Here is a 17,351-nt window from a genome sequence, read left to right on the forward strand (position 1 = left end):
CCAGTCTAGATCAATCTTGACCAGTGGAAAGCAGTAGGCCATTATCCACAAGAGCTACTTTACTTACATGAAAGCATAAAAACACAGGGCCAGTAGCATTAATGCATTAGCTTGCTAAGCCATCGTCCAGCCCACAAATTGGGTGTTCAATCAAAAGTGCCCTGTGTTTCAGTGATCAAACTGCTTACAAGGAGGAAATCCAAGCCAAACCCCTGAAGTGCGAAAACAAACTTGCAGACAAGGCTGACAAGTAAATTTCAACTGGAATAAAAATGTGTGGTCGAGGGAATTGGTTTCAGGTTAAGAAATTAAAAAATAAAAGATCGCAGACAGGAAGTACAGTAGCAGAACAGCAGCGAAACTAATCATTTGGCCTCTAAGAGAAATCAGAGATCAGATCAGGAACAAAAAGTGTGCATACAACTTCAAACTGAAATTTCTTTAGAAATCATTATAAAACAGACGTGTTTTTTGTCACAATTCCTGATGCTTCTTTGTATGGGTTCATTTATATACGTATTCAACATCAACAACACTGGACTCTGTTTTAAGTCTATGGGCTACATCAAACTGTTGTCTCTTGAGGTGTGATGTGTTATTAGAATTACTGCTCAAGCTCACCTGAGAAGTTCCTGGACACCAGCATCGTTGTGAGGATAGCTCCCTACAGAGACAAAAAATTATAAGGATTTGTTTTATGGATGTGTGTGTGTGTGTGTGTGTGTGTGTGTGTGTGTGTGTGTGTGTGTGTGTGTGTGTGTGTGTGTGTGTCCACACTCACTTTAAGTTTCCTCCTGGCGTTGAACTTGCGGAGACACTCCACAGTCTCTTGACGGTGCATCATGGAGGCCACAGTGGAGCGTTGCTGTATGTAGAGGACAGGAAACAACACTGTAGATAAATCCAACTTCAGTGTTACACCATGGAAATGTAGGTGGTAAGGTGTTGCTTTATATCATATAGCTGATTATAAATGAAAAGGAGCCCTGATTTATGTCCTGTGTTCATCTCATTAGTTCAGAAATTTACATAAAGATGTTTCATTCTCTTCTGTTGTGGTATATAAAGTAGGTCTCTGTGTTTAGCAGTATACGATTTTAAAACTAGGCTACTGGACCAAATTGTGTTCTTGTTTTGAACAGCTGTGTGCCAAAAATGAACTGCTTAACATATTTCACAATTTATCTCTGGGAATGTGAGTGAGAGCTCCTGGCCATGGTGTCCTGCCAAGGTATTCCAATACTTAGTCAATGAATGACTGCTTAATGAGAGAGATAGTGAAAAATGTGTGACATCATTTGTTTGAAGCTTGCATGACCACTTTCTTTTGATGTCAAAGTGTGACTTACGCAGACCCATGGATGCTTGAGGGCCTGGTCGGCAGTGATCCTCTTGGCAGGGTTGATCGTTAACATCTGATTGATCAGATTCTTGGCCTCAGGGGTCACTGTGTCCCACTCTGGAGAGGGAAACTGAAAGAGGGAGATAAAGAGGAAGAAATGTTGAGAATGTATATTACTGTTAATATGCTTTCTTTTAAGCTTTTTTTTTTTATTTCAAATTGTAACATCGTCATCTAATGAAGAAGTATTTAATATTTACAGACCCTAAAGAGTCCTGCATCTGCAAAATACAAAATGGGCGAAAACACTTGAGAGTAAGGCAGACATCACAGGATCGGCTATCAGAAGAAGTGGTATTTTACAACTACATCTGCAGACACAAACAAACAAACAAACAAACAAACAAACAAACAAACAGACGCAGCGATCTAGAGTCACACTGTGTCATCTGTGTGAGTGTTTGTCAGGTGCATCTCTCTCCTCGTTGTATATTCATTTAGGGGAGGATCTCGCAAATCATAACAGGGGACATGTTAACAGAGGCTGCTTATGTATTTTGCTGAATTTACTAAACTCTGCCTCTGGAGAGAGAAGGTGTAAAGACAGAGGAGGAGGGAGGGTTGTGGTGTTGAAAAGAAAAGCGTATTAAATAAATACAGACTTGCAGATAACGAAAACCAAATATTAGACACAAAATGAGGCGATTAAGGCAATGAACACAATATCTGCTTACTACAACGCAAACGAGTGTTGGAAGAAGAGTTACGGCGTGCGTTCATTAAACTTAAACTTGACCATTATTGAGCTGTAAAACTACTACAGGCTGCAACTGAACTTTTCTTTCTTGAGTGCATTTAGCTGTAATCACCTCAGTGTTAACATCCATATCAACACCATCTCCACCGAAATACTTCCCAATGTAGTAATAATTATGATACAGATTATTTTATCATTTTATGATATTTAGTAAACCAGGCACTGAATACAAGCAGATTGCATCTGTCAACTCACACACGTGAGCAATGCGTTGTACAGCTCAGTAGCTTAATTGTTACTTTTTGTTTTACTTTCTTTTCTTTCATTGTAGAACAAAAGAAAAACATCATATATTGAATTGAGCAATGATTTTATCTTTCTTTCTACTATGCTATGAAACAAAATAAAATAAAATAAAATAAAATAAATAAATAATTCATTGATGATTTTATGTTGAAGGAAATTAGTGATTTTCAAACTGTGCTGAATAAGTCAACGCAGTAGTTCAGTTGTGACAGATGGAGTTTTCAAAGTCAGCGTAGTCAGCCATACCCACCACCCTCATCCCTCCATCCAAGTAGCAGGAAGTGCCAGAAAACGTGTTTATTATCGAAAACCAAAGCAAGACATTTGTTTCAAACATTTAAATGTCAGCTGTCAATTACTGACAACATGGAAAAACACAAAAAAATGAGATTCAAGGTATCTGCATGACAATGTTGACATTCACAAAGTGAACAATATTACAAGTGCGTGTCACAGTCAGTTCATATCAGTGTTCATATTATGCACATTCATTAGATGTGGTTGCTTCCAATTATGGAAATTAATACGGGTAATAAATTCCTATCTCCCAGAGGACTATGACAAGATCTGATAAATAAGCCTATTGCGCTCTCACAGCGTCTCACTTTTTTTTCTACAGCGGTGAAGATGAAAATTATACAATAACAAGTAGAAAGCAATTAAAAACTAGAATTTAATTTCTAAATGACTTGCGCAACAGAATTCAGAGTGTGTTATTTGATGAGACTTGAACTGAAAGTGTCCTGCAGGACTCGTGTTGAGGCTTGCTAATTCACATGAATTACATTTCAAACAGGAAACACAGATTATTTATTAGAATTCAAGTTTGATGAACGCAGATGGAGCTCTCTAACAGACTCTACGGACTTTGACCCTCGTCTTCATGGATCCATGTACTGAAAATTAGCAAAATACATGCACAGTCAGCCAGCCTGGGATGAGCCTGCAAATATGAGCTGGGGCATTTATTAAAGCTGCACTGATTAATGTTTTTACATTAATAATAGATCAAATGACTTCCACAAATTCTCAAGTGGCCTTTATCTACCTCAAGCGGCAGGGGGAACCAGGCCTTTATTTCTAATTTCCTCTGTTCCCCAGTTAAAGCAAACTCAAAACTTCCTCCATGTTTTACCTGGTGTCTTGATAAATTCTGTACAATGTACATTTCCAGAGCGAGAGTCATGTCAGGCACTCCATTTTTCCTTTTTCCCCAAATGATCTTACGCTACCATGAATGAAACACTTCCTCCAGTATTTTCACATTAAAAGTCTGGCAGCCTACTTTACATAATTTCAGTTAAACTCAGAGAAACCTGGAGCAGCAGAGTGGTGAGTATAACATAACCATATTGTTGTACTGATGGTATTAGTGTTGTGGAAATGTACCATTACACTGAATTTATCATGTGAGCTGTTGCAGCTACAGGAAATTCCAGGATGTTTTTTCACCCCGTTATTAGCAAGCGGGATTTGTAACAATCATCTAAACATAAAACAAGCATTGAGTCATAGTGATACTGTATTCTCTGTCCACTCACCATGGCCAGTAACCACGCTGGCTTTTCATGTTGCACAATGTAAGATTTTTTGTCATGATAACTGCATTGAAGTGTTGCAACAACACAGCTGCAGCTCACAGGCACGCATGTCGGGGAAGGTGACTACAAAAAACATGAGGGAGAAGAACTCACGTCATATGCACCGGCCTTGATTTGTTGGTACAGTTTGTGTTGGTCCTCGTCCCAGAAGGGAGGGTAGCCCACCAATAAGATGTACAGGATCACACCTGACACACACACACAATCCAAATTAATATTAGTGAGCATATGATAGCAACAGCATACATCCATATTATCCATCTGGCAAACTGACCACATGCCCATATGTCCACTGGCTTGCCGTACGGGTCCTTTCTCAACACCTCTGGGGACAGATACCCTGGAGTTCCCGCAAAACCTGCAAACATACAAACATTTTCAGTGTGTTTTGGACAGACAAATGAGAATATTGACTTTATCTCAACACTTCTCCTCATCTCTACCCTCCTCACCTTTCCTCACACATTTCAGTAATATCCTATTTATTTTATGTTTTGAATGTAGAACTAATATTCACAGTAATACTGTAATATAACTTCAAACGTACACATAGTTGATAAAATGCAATAATTTTAACTGTTCTCAACACACACACAAATGTGTCTGGTATCTATTTCCCTGTAGAAATCATTTTGATTATTTTAGCACCTTGACTTGTTCTTACTTATTAATTTTCCCTTGTAACACAAAATACAGCATATTATTATCATAATGTACTTAGCTAACTAGCAAGCTATTAATTTAATACTTTAGTTCCTCAAGCAATGATGGATTGGTGTTCTGGCTGAAAGTAAACAGCGTGGAAACAACACAGATAATAGGGTTAAAAATCCCAAGTGTTCATAGAGTGTGATTTCTTACCAAACCATGCCTGTTGGTCGCCCTGCACCTCGATGGCCAGACCAAAGTCTGCAAGCTTCACAGCTGCTCCCTTCATCTTACTGGCCAGGAGCAGGTTCTCCGGCTACAACACAGAGACAAACATGTTTTCACTCAGGTCAGAACTAATCACTGCGTCCAACATTTCTTTGTCCATTAATCTTTTTTGTAAAATGTTAAAAAAAAAATACACACGACGAGTTAGAAGAGACACAAGCGATGACTTAACATTTTTCATTATTTTTTATTTTAGTCCGAAAAAAAAAGTCAAAATCATTTAATAAGAACAAGTTGCTGAATTTATCTTTATACATTTAATCAAGGGCAAAAGAGATAAGCCTGTACCCTCCTTCCAGAAATGTCCTATCTGTCTGCGTGACGGGATGAGCTGCAGGAGCACAATGACATCTACAGCAGTAATGACGCATGAATCGGTCAAGCAAGGCGACAAAGGCTTCTCCCCCCCAAAAAAAAGACCTCTTCAGTCAGCTGTCATTGGGTTTAACAAAGTATTTTGACACTTGTTCTTCTGATCACACAATCATGCAAGAAGTCGGGACTTGGCAAAGATGAGCACATGAGCATGCTAACTGTTGTCTAAACTGCTTTCTCGCTTTCCTCATTTGCATCTCCTTACATCCGAGCTGCTCTCACTTAGGGAGAAGAAACTGAGATAACAGGTCAGGTCAAGTGTAATCTGATGTGAGGTCAGTTACTTACTATAGCTGCACAGCTGTTTCAGATTTACTTGTTTTACGTTTTTCTTCATAAGATAGAGCTCAGGGCTGGCCTTTTTTTCTTCTTCTTTGTAAGATGACAGGGGTAAGCACTGTTGCCTCATAGCGAGAAGGTCCTTGAGTTTGTTGGTTTTCCCTGAACCAGTTGCATGCCCTATGAACCACACTCCCGTAGAGTCTGAATCATGCATTATCACTTTAATAATAAAATAAATGATATATGAGGAATGCGAAATCCTGGACAGAGGCATTTTTTGTGTTTTTGTGATTTATGTTAATTACATTACTGCACTATAACACTGGTGTAAATGCAAGAACAAACCACTGCAAGTAGAACACAATCAAATTGAATCTGGTTTGCACTGTGATCATGTCTCAGCCAGGTGTAAAATCAACGTCTGCAGTGTGACCTTGTTTTTAAAAGAAGGAATCTGCTAAACAATCAGAAGATAATCTAACTCTGCCTCTTCCTGCCATCTCAAGCTGCTTGTCAAAGAGCCTCAGATGACCTCTTCATCAGCAAAGGAGGAATAGGAAATATATTTTTATATATATATATAGCAGCTTCGCTTCAGGAGACTATTAAGGGGGACGATGTGGCCAAGCCGGTGCTAGTGAGCTTCTCCACTGACAGTAAACCTTCATAAAATATAAGTACTGTTAGCCTAGATAGCAAAGCTACTGAAAAGAAGGATGCCTTTGGCTGTCTCCATCTGTCCCATGACCCTCATCTTTCACCTCGAGAGTATCCTACCTAACACACACTGTTCTCGTTGACAAGTCTGATCACATTACGACTCTTGTTAATACCAGGTGCAAATGCAAAGGCCCTTAATCAGATGTCATTATTTAGATAGCGTATCCATATAATAGCATGTTAATACCAGGTGTAAATAGGATCTATGTGTGTGTTAGACCTGATGAACTGGTACCCGGTGCATGCTGGGACAGACTCCAGGTCACTGTGACCATTTTTTTTTGTGTGTGTGTCTTGAGGGCAAAAGTTTTTGCAGCGGTAGCCATCCTCATCGCCTCAAATGTGGACAGATGGATGGATGTCTGACACTCGTACCAACTGTTTTTGTGCTCTTAGTCTGTTTCATCTCATCCTTCTATCTCACTAGCTCTCTCCCCATGTAGTTATCATCCATCCATCCATCCATCCATCCATCCATCCATCCACCTACCATTTTTCCTCTCTATCGAGCAGAGCTGAGACAATAGGAGAGACAGAGAAAAGGGGGGACTGCGCAGGGGACAGAGAGCTCGAGATAAAGCAACAGGACAACAGAGAGCGAGAGACAGATAGAGATAGATAGATGGGAGGTGGCATAATGAGTCCCTACGCTGGCGCTGCAGCAGCCGGGTGACCTCACCCTACAGTTACCATGGCAACCCAGCCTGCCACCAGCCAACAGCGTTCAACTCTTTCTCTCTAATTCTTGTTTTCCCTTCAGCGAGTCACCCTTCCAACATGACAGGCAGGCGTAAATATGATATGTATGTATGTATGTGTGTGAATGTGTGTGTGTGTGTGTGTGTGTGTGTGTGTGTGTGTGTGTGTGTGTGTGTGTGTGTGTGTGTGTTTATGGCTGCATCCCAAGGAAATTTTTATTTTTATTTATTTTTTGGCCACTTGGGGGCTGTAAAAAACACTGAAATATTATTGTTTATAAAGTTGTGGTGGTTAACGTGTAACAGAGCAACATTAGCATTAATCGTAAGTTCTGGCCACCTGATGAATCTAAATCCAATAATCTCTCTCTGGTTTGTTAACCAGCTGGTAAGCAGAGCTAACTGTTCTAGTGCAGTTTATCAGTTTGTTTTTTTTGCCAACTGCTGCTTGAAACAAGGTTGATGAGAAGAGAAAAGAGAAAACAGTAAATAGAGGTTACCGCGTTTATAGCAGGTTTAAGGTTGGAACTAGAATTACCGCTTCGTGGTTGTATGCCTCCAACAACCAGTTAAAGTGCAGTTTACATCCATGTCAGTCCAGACTCATCTGTAATTCAGACTTTGAAGGAATTTAATAAAAAGGTATTACGTGTATTTTGTGATTATTAGCACATCAATTCTTAAGTTATGGCCAAAAACTTGTATAGTGAGGTGAAAGTGACCTTGACCTTTGATCTTTGCCAAGCAAAATTTGGTCAGTTCATCCTCACATATTTGATATTTTTTGGAAACTTTGGCAACACTGCTGAAATCTAAAATAGATTTCACTGGGGCTGAAAAATATTTGGCAGCACAGACTGAGTTTATAATGACGGTCTCACCAGCAGGTCAGTGAAGTTTAAATACACAATATATTGTTTAGTATACCATCTGAGAACAAACTGTCTGCAGTAATGATGCACAGATGCAGTTTTAATACACGATGAGGGAGTTGTACATAAACAACTAATGTAATGGATTTCTGTCCTCGGCCTTCATCATCTATCATCATTTTTGTACCTCTAAAACTCTTTCCTCTCCGCATTCATTTGATATATATATACAAGGAAAAAATCAATGAAAAGCAACACAAGTCCATTTACACCACTCTCACACAAAAACAGATTGTTTATTCTCCAATTACTCCTGTCTACTTTTTACTTATCCTAGAGTAATGGTTTAATTTTGCTCCTTCACATTAAAGTAAATAACCAGATTATAAGCAAACTATTTAAGTTTAGGACTCTGACCTCAGTATTGGCAATAAAACTAATGTGGTGCAATTATCCAGGTGTTTAAACCTCAGGTCAATCTGCCAGCTACATTCACCGTATTGTTTAAAAATTGAAATAACCCTGAGGAGGCCAGAGTGCTGTTGATTTCTGCTGGGGGTGAACAATCTTGCTGCAAGGGAAATCGTCACTGGCCGTCATCTCACCCACCGACCCGCTATTAATAGCAGCTGGTCTGCTTTCGTCACTCCTCAGCAGTGCAGGAGGGAGGGGAGAGGAAGTAGGGGAACAGATGAAAAAAGGGGAGGGGGTATAGATGTTAGAGGAAGATGGGAACAGAGAAATAAAGAGGAGAGAAAGCAGGTGATGAGAAGGATGACGCTCGTCCCTTAAGTTGCTCTTAACGTCACAGCATGACGTCTGTGCGATGTGTGTGCATGTGTGTGCGTTTAGACCTGTTGTGAATCTCGATCAATGACTTTCATTTCATTCACGGCACAATGTTACATCCCTATAAGAGACTTCTGTGTGCATCGAACTAGTGTGTTGGAGAGCATAGAAGGTCCTCCCACACTGACCAGTGGTACACGATAACTCACCTTGAGGTCCCTATGCACAATGTCATGCTGGTGGATGTGACTGACGCTCTCCAGGATCTGATTGATGCAGTGGCTGCAAGACAAAGAAGACAGACACATTTGTCAGTCCACAATAACTACATGACAATGAGCTACAGACTGAAGCGAAGGAAGAAAAAAACGATCAGTCGTTTGGCCGATAATAATGACAAAAGTTCATCGTAGTTTCAATTTCAGAGCCCAAGGTGACATCTTTAAGTGTCTTTTTTTGTCTGATAAAATGTAAAATATGTTCAATAAGAAAATCCTCAGATTGGAGGAGCAGAAAAAAAGGCTATTTTCTGCCATTTATGTGTGAAAAATTACTCGAATTGATTGACTGATATTTTGAATCGAGATTCTAAAAGACATTTTTGTTGAATTCTCAGAACAGGAAACACTTCTGCGCAATTGTGCCCAGCAAGGTCAACAACAATGACCTATTTATGACTCAAGCACGAGCACACAGGAGCCCTGAGAGACTGTGTAAATGCACCTGCAATCTACGAGCAACAATCATTTGTGAACCCTCACTCTTATTCCATTCGCGATCTGCGTAGTGTTGGATAGGGGGATAAGTGGTGCACATGGGAATAAAGTTTGGTGCATTTTTATGTGACTGAATGTGTGGAAGGAAGTGGAGTGGGCAGGGTGTGGTTGTGTGTGTGTGTGTGTGTGTGTGTGTGTGTGTGTGTGTGTGTGTGTGTGTGTGTGTGTGTTGTTGAGGCGATGTGGGGCATCTTATGTAAGCTTGTCCTAAGCTTGCATATCAGCGATTTTGCTGGTCTGATACGCAGTTAAAATGACCATTATTTCTTTTAAATTAAATTGAGCTTGACATTAGTAAAGGTGAAGTCGGGGTCAGCAGCAGGGGGGTGTACAAAGACATATTTTGGGGGAGTGGAGTCGTCTCTCTGTAAGACAGAATCAAAAGAAAAGCCCCTGGCGTTGTGTCCAAATTAGGCTAAATCTGGACTCCACATTTTGTTCTGCATATCTCCTCTACTCATTCTCATTTCAGCATTTCACTAACCCCATTTTATCTGCCTCCCCCGTTTCTGCAGCTAATATAGCACCCATCAGACTACCCTGCTCCTGTTCTCTTGCCCTGTCTCCAATGCTCTTCAAATACTCTTTAACTAATATCTTTTTTTATTGGCTGAAAATGGAGTCTCTAAAATGTATGTGTCCGTCCACTTGACAACCAAAAGTTAGAAACTAGCAGCCCTGACCTTTGTAATAGTCATTGTTTATAACATCTGTGGCTAGAAATAACATGTAAATAACATCTATAGTTATAGTAGCTATAGTTATTTATATGTGGCTCGAACTACCAGTGCATGGTGATGCGTTTTAACTGGCTGCACATACATTCGATTTGTATAAAAACACATGATTTAATTTTGCCATGCTCAATTACAAGTTGTGAGATATTAAAATGACATTCAGAGGTTTGGCTTCAGGCGTCTCTAACATCCACTGAGACCCTGTACATGGCCACACCTGACCTGAACTGTATCAGTAGAGTCTGTAGTGCTGAACTCAAATCACATCGTGAGGTCTCACCTGGTGCAAGTCATAGGGATGACAGAGAGGAGATAAAAGAAAAGGATACGAGCATTGCTTGAAAATGCCGGAGTGTGACGATGTTGTTGGATAATTTTGTTTTATTAAAGTGTTGACAGAACGCTAACACATGACATGAAATCTGCTAGAAGACGTGTTACGGTTTAAACCTGCACGATCCGATCAGGTAATAAGCTGCAGTGCAAAAAACCAACTGCAACTTCTGACAACAGGCTTAAAATACGTTTTTTCAAGACTTAGGACAGCTCTGTCATCATTTATTAATGAAATTAAATTTAAAATCCCAGAGTCACATGGTGTAAGAGAAAGTGTATACCATGCACTGAAAACAATCTCAGAGAAGTGCACAAGCATTTCCTCTGCTGTCAAAGCACAAAGTACATTAACACAGATTCAAACGGCAAAACATCTTGTGCTTTCATAACCAACTTTTCTGCCTCGGCAGCCTGAATTATTTTATTTTTTTTTTACTATGGAAGCCACCAGAACCTTAGTATGCAGGAAAACTGACAAACATGGACAACTTAACATGTTCACACGTCAGCAGGATGACATACTGTACCTGGCATCTGCCTCGCTGTAATACTCTCTAGCAACAATGTCCTCAAACAGCTCTCCTCCAGTGACACTGCAGACGGAGACAAAAAAGTGACTGTTATCTCTCTTTTCTGGAGACAAATGAAGATCTCTCTCCTAAATGGAAAATACACTTTACAAAGAATCATATATCATACACCTTTCAGTGATGCAGGTGTGATGGGTGGTAGAACTGATTAAGGATTTTGATTTATGTTGATATTTGTTTCTATTCTTATTTCATTTCTTACTTCATTTTTCCCTTTGTGCTGCTATTCTTTTGTGCTGCTGCGTCGAATCTGAATTCCCTCTACGAAGGATCAATAAGGGTGCGTCTTATCTTATCTTATAAAAGTCCTCATGGATCCACCATGCTCTGTATTCATGTGTATGTGTCTCCTGTGATCTAAGTGGTCCTTACAGAGGACGCTTGACTGGTTGCTGATAATACAAACCTCCACATGACTCACTTGGATGTCTGGTTTATCTGCAGCTCAGACACAAACCTGACAGACTGCTCATAATTTGGCTGCAACTTTAATCAGAAATGTTCAGATTTTCTTTGAGTTGGGGAATATAAAATGTAATATTCAACACACACTATTTGTTTTTTGTTTTTTTTTGGTAAAGTCCTAACATTTTCATTAGAAGATACATCACATGTTACGCAAGTGGTAGAAATAGCATGGAGAAGATGTGACAGCTTACCCCTCCTCTACTGTTCTTATCATTTTTACTTGTGGTAGTAAACATGGTGAAAGGTGAGGGGTATTTATATTACACGTGAAAAAAAAAGGAGTCCTTTCCTTGATGGCAGCTCAGTGGAAATGCTGATAACATACTGTACTGCTGTGAATCGTGTCCGTCATGGAAAATAAAAAGGGAAAAACAATTTCAACTTACTTGTTGCTTAGGTGAAGCAATTTATCCTCAAGAATTACTCCAGCCTGAACCTATGACCTGTGTGTGTGTGTGTTGTGTGTGTGTGTGTGTGTGTGTGTGTGTGTGTGTGTGTGTGTGTGTGTGTGTGCGCGCATGTTACTTACAGGTCAAAGACAAGGTAATGGAAACCTTCCTCTGAGATGCTGTCATGGAGTCGTACTAGTGAGGGAAAGAGAAACAGAGAGACAGAGACTTGGGTTACAAATGATTAAATAAAGTTATTTATCTTCTATATGGAAACACCATCACATTAGAGGAGTTTCCTCTGCGTGAATAATAGTGTGTGTGTGTGGGGCAGTGGTGGTTAAATTACTACGGTATTATGGTATGTTCATTCATAATCATAACTAACACACACACAGGGTCAAGTGACACATCCACCGTGGATACGAGGTTTCTGGCAGAACCGTTTCTCCCTGCCTATCGGAAGTGATCTACACCAGCCCTCGACAGTAGGCTTCAGAAGCCTGAGTGCCACCTGGACAGTTGGCAACAAGGAATCAGCTTTTGGATGACAAAGCTGACTGAGTAGTTGCCATATTTCTAATCATTTATAGCTGATGTGATAGTGCTAATTTCTTTTCAGGTTTTCTCTCTGATACTGCAGCACTGGATCAGGCAGAAAGCTTCAGTGCACACAGAGGGGCGGAAAAGTTATTTCTTCTTCACACAGGAGGAGCTGGGCAACTTTAACCAACAGTTTTAATCAGCAGTTCAACAGAGTTTTGAAATACAGAAACCTACAAATAGATTAAAAAGCTGCTCGTGTCAAGGTGGGTGAAGGTGCTGAATTAGGAAATGAAAATGTGTTATATTACTCTCTTTCTCCTTCAGATGACTCACATTTAAAGAAAGGAAAACTTGACAAGCTCTCCCCTAGAGGAAGGGATAATAAAAAAAGAAAAAAAGGGCAGCCATGGGAGGAGGACGAAGAATAGGGCGATGACAAAGCAGGAATCAGGTGGTGCAAAGAAGAAAGAGACCAATGATACCAATAGGCCGTTATCATACTCTGTGTGTGTGTGTGTGTGTGTGTGTGTGTGTGTGTGTGTGTCTTGCACTGGGCAGCATACTATGATAAGACACTTGGCAGTTCAGCCACAAGGATACTTTGCCATTTCCTTCCTTTCCAAGGGGCCACTGCCTATTGTCTGGATTTCTCACAAAAAACACACACAGAATCTCAAGTTGTATGAGACTCAAACTTAACACAGACGTTTACAGACATTTCCAGGCACAATAATCTTTCAATCAACCGGACAATTTACTGCTACGGATACTAAACAAAGTAGTTTGGTTATTTAGGGCAGGGGTTTTCAAAGTCTGACATTTTGAAAAACTGGCACCATACAACGTACCCATGGATGTGCAGACAAGTATCACTGGATTTACTGCGATACTGAATAAAACTTAAAAACATGATTAATCTGAAGCAGGTTCACAAAGGTCAACCTGGGGTAGTTACACCGTTGCAAAGTGTAAATCACACTGAATACGTGTATCATGTCTTTGTGTTCAGGTTCAGTACAACAGAACATAACCTAAAAATACATAAACATTCAACATATCCTGTTTATAAACAGTACATCTTCATATCTGCCTACTATTCACTTTCTCCTGTATGATTTCATTTGGAGGGCAAAATCTGTTAAACTGTAAATACATTCTTTAAACCACTCATCCATAATATGATCTGTATTTTCCAGTTCATTATGATTTAGCATTCTCCATTTTACTGCCAGAAATTCAGATGTAACAAAACTGTGTGTTTGCTTTACATTATCATGTTGTTTTCTGAGTAAATATAAGGAGAGGGAAAAAACGAAGAGAGACAATGTTGACCCAACAATTGACCCCTACAACATCACTCTACATCCACCTACTTAGAGACAAGAGTAGCAGGTTACTCGTGAGGAAAACATTGGACAACCAATGCTGCTGCTTTTTCCTGGGGAGGGGAGTCTCTATAATTTCAAGTTTGCAGAATATGACGACCATCAAGCTTGCAGACACACCTCTGAGATGTGAAACAAAACGCTGATACAGTCTTTTCACACTTCAACATAAAGGTCAAATGAAAAAAACAAGTGTCAGGAAAAGTACGTCTGTCTGCTCTCCACCAACTAACCTGACATGAAAGGATACTGTGAATATTGAGGCAAATATCTAGTGACCATTAACCATCCAGCTTCTCTCACACACACACACACACACACACACACACACAGAGTACACACACAGAGTACACAAAGTAAACAGTGTTGATTGCATTAGTGCGACCAGCTGACTGTGCATGTCTTGGTGTTCAGACTCACTTCACCTCTTTGGCTGCTGGCCAGTTGAACCATGCAAATGTCCCACTCCATGACATACCAGGTTACTGGCTGATTTGCTGAGGCCATTTGCTTAAGTGACAGTATTAAACTGCACACTGAGATGAAACTAGACAGTGGTTGTTGTTTTAGTTCCTGTACACCGGATTTGAAATAACTCTGAGCTTTCAGCTTTAAGTGTCAGTTTCAGGTCAGTCCAGCTGAACATGTCAATGTCTGTGTCATAAACTGGAGGCAGTCATGACTGTAAAAGGATTTTAATACAAATATTAACTATGATTGCTCATATGCATATACGCAGACACACACATATACAGTATATATAATGCCAGGTGACTTTGTATGTCACAAGGTGAATACAGATAGGCATGTGCTCTGTAAGTTAGTCATGAGGGTACCTTCACTTGCATTTGTGTAGGTGTAGTTAAAACTAATCTTGTGTTTGGGGTCCTGGAGTTTCCCACTCAAAAACATACTTAACATTGTTTTATCAGCTTTATGGTTGAACTTTTTCCTAACTGTATGAGAAATCTTAATAATCATGATTTTGAAGAGACTATACTGTTTAAAACATTGTTAAATGCAATGAATTTCCTTGTGCTTTATCTCTGTGATCGGTGTTTACAGTACTTTAAGGAAGCATCATTCCTCCTTTTTCCAAAATCAGACTATTATGATTCATGTTATTTGAGGTTTTTAAGAAAAATGAGGGGTTATCACTTCAACACCTTCCTACATATGAAGCAAAACAAAGTATTCAAACAACACATTTACTAATTTGGCCATTATTGCCATTATTTTATTTTATTTTTTTTTACATATACAGCAATGTGTTCTGTTGAACTCCAAATAATGAGGAAGTAAAGCCAATTTCAACAGAACACAAGGATTAATGTGACTGATGAACCTCGAACAATCTCTGAGTCCTCTGTCTGACTGGAATCCAAACAAGAGAAATCTGTTGCAGCAACTGAAAATTTTTACCTCTAAACTAAAATCTTTTTTTCCCCCCAAATCTTCTCAATTAAAACATGTGTTCCACTAATCCATTAGTCTGTTAACTCTCAGAGGTGACTCACCTATGTTTGGATGTTTCAGCAGACGACAAATTCTTGCCTCCCGTTCCAGTTTCTGGTGATCTGAGGACAGAAAAGAGCAGAGAGAGGGGAATCAGTGAGGACACAATGCCAGCTCCAGGACCAGACGCAATTATGACACTTTGTTTTTGTCCAACATGTGACCAAAATACCAGGAAAAAACGCATTTCTTATGAATACACTTTGGTGAGTCGACACAGAAGGGCACAAATCCAACACTAAAGTACAATACCACAATAATGGCAGCATTACGTTCACTAAATCTTGACTGAAGCTCATGCTGTTCAGTATCACTTTTTCAACATAGCATTTGGAAAACAGCTTTTTCTACATAACCTTTTAACATATGTTCAATATTTAAGTGCTAATAAATAATAAATAACTTGTTTAGTTTTTCTAAAGCAAAGATTTTTGCAACCACTTAAACTTGATATCTTGTTTGGGAGGATTTCAGAAACACCCGTACCAGCCACTATGTGAATTGATTAAAAAATTTATTTTAACCGTGCAGCTACAAACACATAAACACACAAACACATTTATTCCCTTTCTCTCCAATCTCTCCTGCTCCTCCTTTTTCCAATCAGAACAATAGATTTATTCTAAACCTGCCATTTTGTGACAAAAATCAAAGGGACTTGAACTGAAGGGGACGGAAAATAGTTTCAACAGTGACAGGATGTCATAAAGGTAAGACACACAGCAAACCAGACAAGCTAGGAGGCCAGAGGCTGTCAACTACAATGAGCTTGCACCAGTAGACAGGCAGACAGCTATATACTGTATATATACAGACACACAAACACACACACACACACACACACACACACACACACACACACACAAAAACCTCTAGCACAAGCTTTTTTGCACTTAGTGAAATTAGTCTTGTGGGTCCGGCCTTAATATAATCAGTGTCCAGTTAATGATTCTAATGGGGAGGGTAGGATGTCCGTGTGTGTGTGTGTGTGTGTGTGTGTGTGTGTGTGTGTGTGTGTGTGTGTGTGTGTGTGTGTGTGTGTGTTACGAAAGGTTTGTTTACGACAGATTGGTTGTAGGACAGATACAGTAGATAGATACAGTGAATGGCGTCTCCTGTTGCCGAGCGTTAGAGGTCAAGTTCATACTGGACTCTCTTGCCACCCACCAGCTGCCAGTCTCCGGGGACAGATGGGCTGCTTAAGTGTGTGCACACGCCTGTGTGTGTTTTTTTTTGTTTTTGGTGTGTGCGCACATGACAGAGAGAGAGAGAGACACTGGACATCCCTAATCCCCCGTCCCATCCAAGGCTTTAGGCAGTGTCGTGGTGGCGAGTTAGTAACCCTTCTTTATCCACAACTGTTTAAAACACCACAGGTACAAAAGTGACAAATTATATTATTAAAATAGCACTGACACCATCCAAGGTGGAAAGGTGCAAAGTAAAGGCCAAGATATATCAGAGTTATTAGTGCTGGAGTAATTACCTTATCGTGTCCCCAACTACATTCTCAAATCAGTAGCTGATAGAAACAAGCACTAATTTGTATTTTATTTCAGTGACTCTTTGGAAATGAGAGATGTAGCTAAGAAAAGAGGAAAAAAAGAGAAGAGAAGAAAAGAGTCTTCTCTCAGGAGGTAGTTCAACCCCAATGAGTCAGCAAACTGAAGCAATGTTTGCTGATTGTGTGGCTTCCTCTCCTAATCAAAGTGTGAACACAAACTTTACTGTAAATGGCAGTAAGTACATGGTATCCTAATCTTTGGCGCTTCTGGAGTTGTACAGAAAGTAAACTCTCACAATTGTGGCAGCAGTCAAAAGCAGAACTCACACACTTAGACGCCACTGGAGAGGAAAATAATCAAGCTGTATGTAATCAATGAACCCGGCTAATAGGATGGAGGTAACACCCAGAGGTTAGAGAAGGCTTC

The 17,351-nt window shown here is 39.8% G+C and overlaps 1 protein-coding gene across 27 annotated transcripts in view; it reads right to left on the reverse strand.

The window, feature by feature from the left end:
• camk2g2 (calcium/calmodulin-dependent protein kinase (CaM kinase) II gamma 2) overlaps positions 1 to 17,351 on the reverse strand; it is a 65,555-nt gene that overhangs the window by 21,142 nt on the left and 27,062 nt on the right. For all 27 annotated transcript variants that reach the window (XM_056395444.1, XM_056395445.1, XM_056395442.1 and 24 more), the window contains exons 3-12: positions 15,423 to 15,482; positions 12,115 to 12,169; positions 11,055 to 11,120; positions 8,888 to 8,960; positions 4,868 to 4,970; positions 4,281 to 4,364; positions 4,100 to 4,194; positions 1,350 to 1,472; positions 782 to 865; positions 622 to 664 (exon numbers count right to left, since the gene is read on the reverse strand). In XM_056395444.1, coding sequence (XP_056251419.1) covers positions 622 to 664; positions 782 to 865; positions 1,350 to 1,472; positions 4,100 to 4,194; positions 4,281 to 4,364; positions 4,868 to 4,970; positions 8,888 to 8,960; positions 11,055 to 11,120; positions 12,115 to 12,169; positions 15,423 to 15,482 — 786 coding nt within the window. The remainder of the gene's footprint in view (positions 1 to 621; positions 665 to 781; positions 866 to 1,349; positions 1,473 to 4,099; positions 4,195 to 4,280; positions 4,365 to 4,867; positions 4,971 to 8,887; positions 8,961 to 11,054; positions 11,121 to 12,114; positions 12,170 to 15,422; positions 15,483 to 17,351) is intronic.

This window comes from Seriola aureovittata, chromosome 14 (genome assembly GCF_021018895.1).
Source record: "Seriola aureovittata isolate HTS-2021-v1 ecotype China chromosome 14, ASM2101889v1, whole genome shotgun sequence".
In the NCBI taxonomy this organism is placed as follows: Eukaryota; Metazoa; Chordata; class Actinopteri; order Carangiformes; family Carangidae; genus Seriola; species Seriola aureovittata.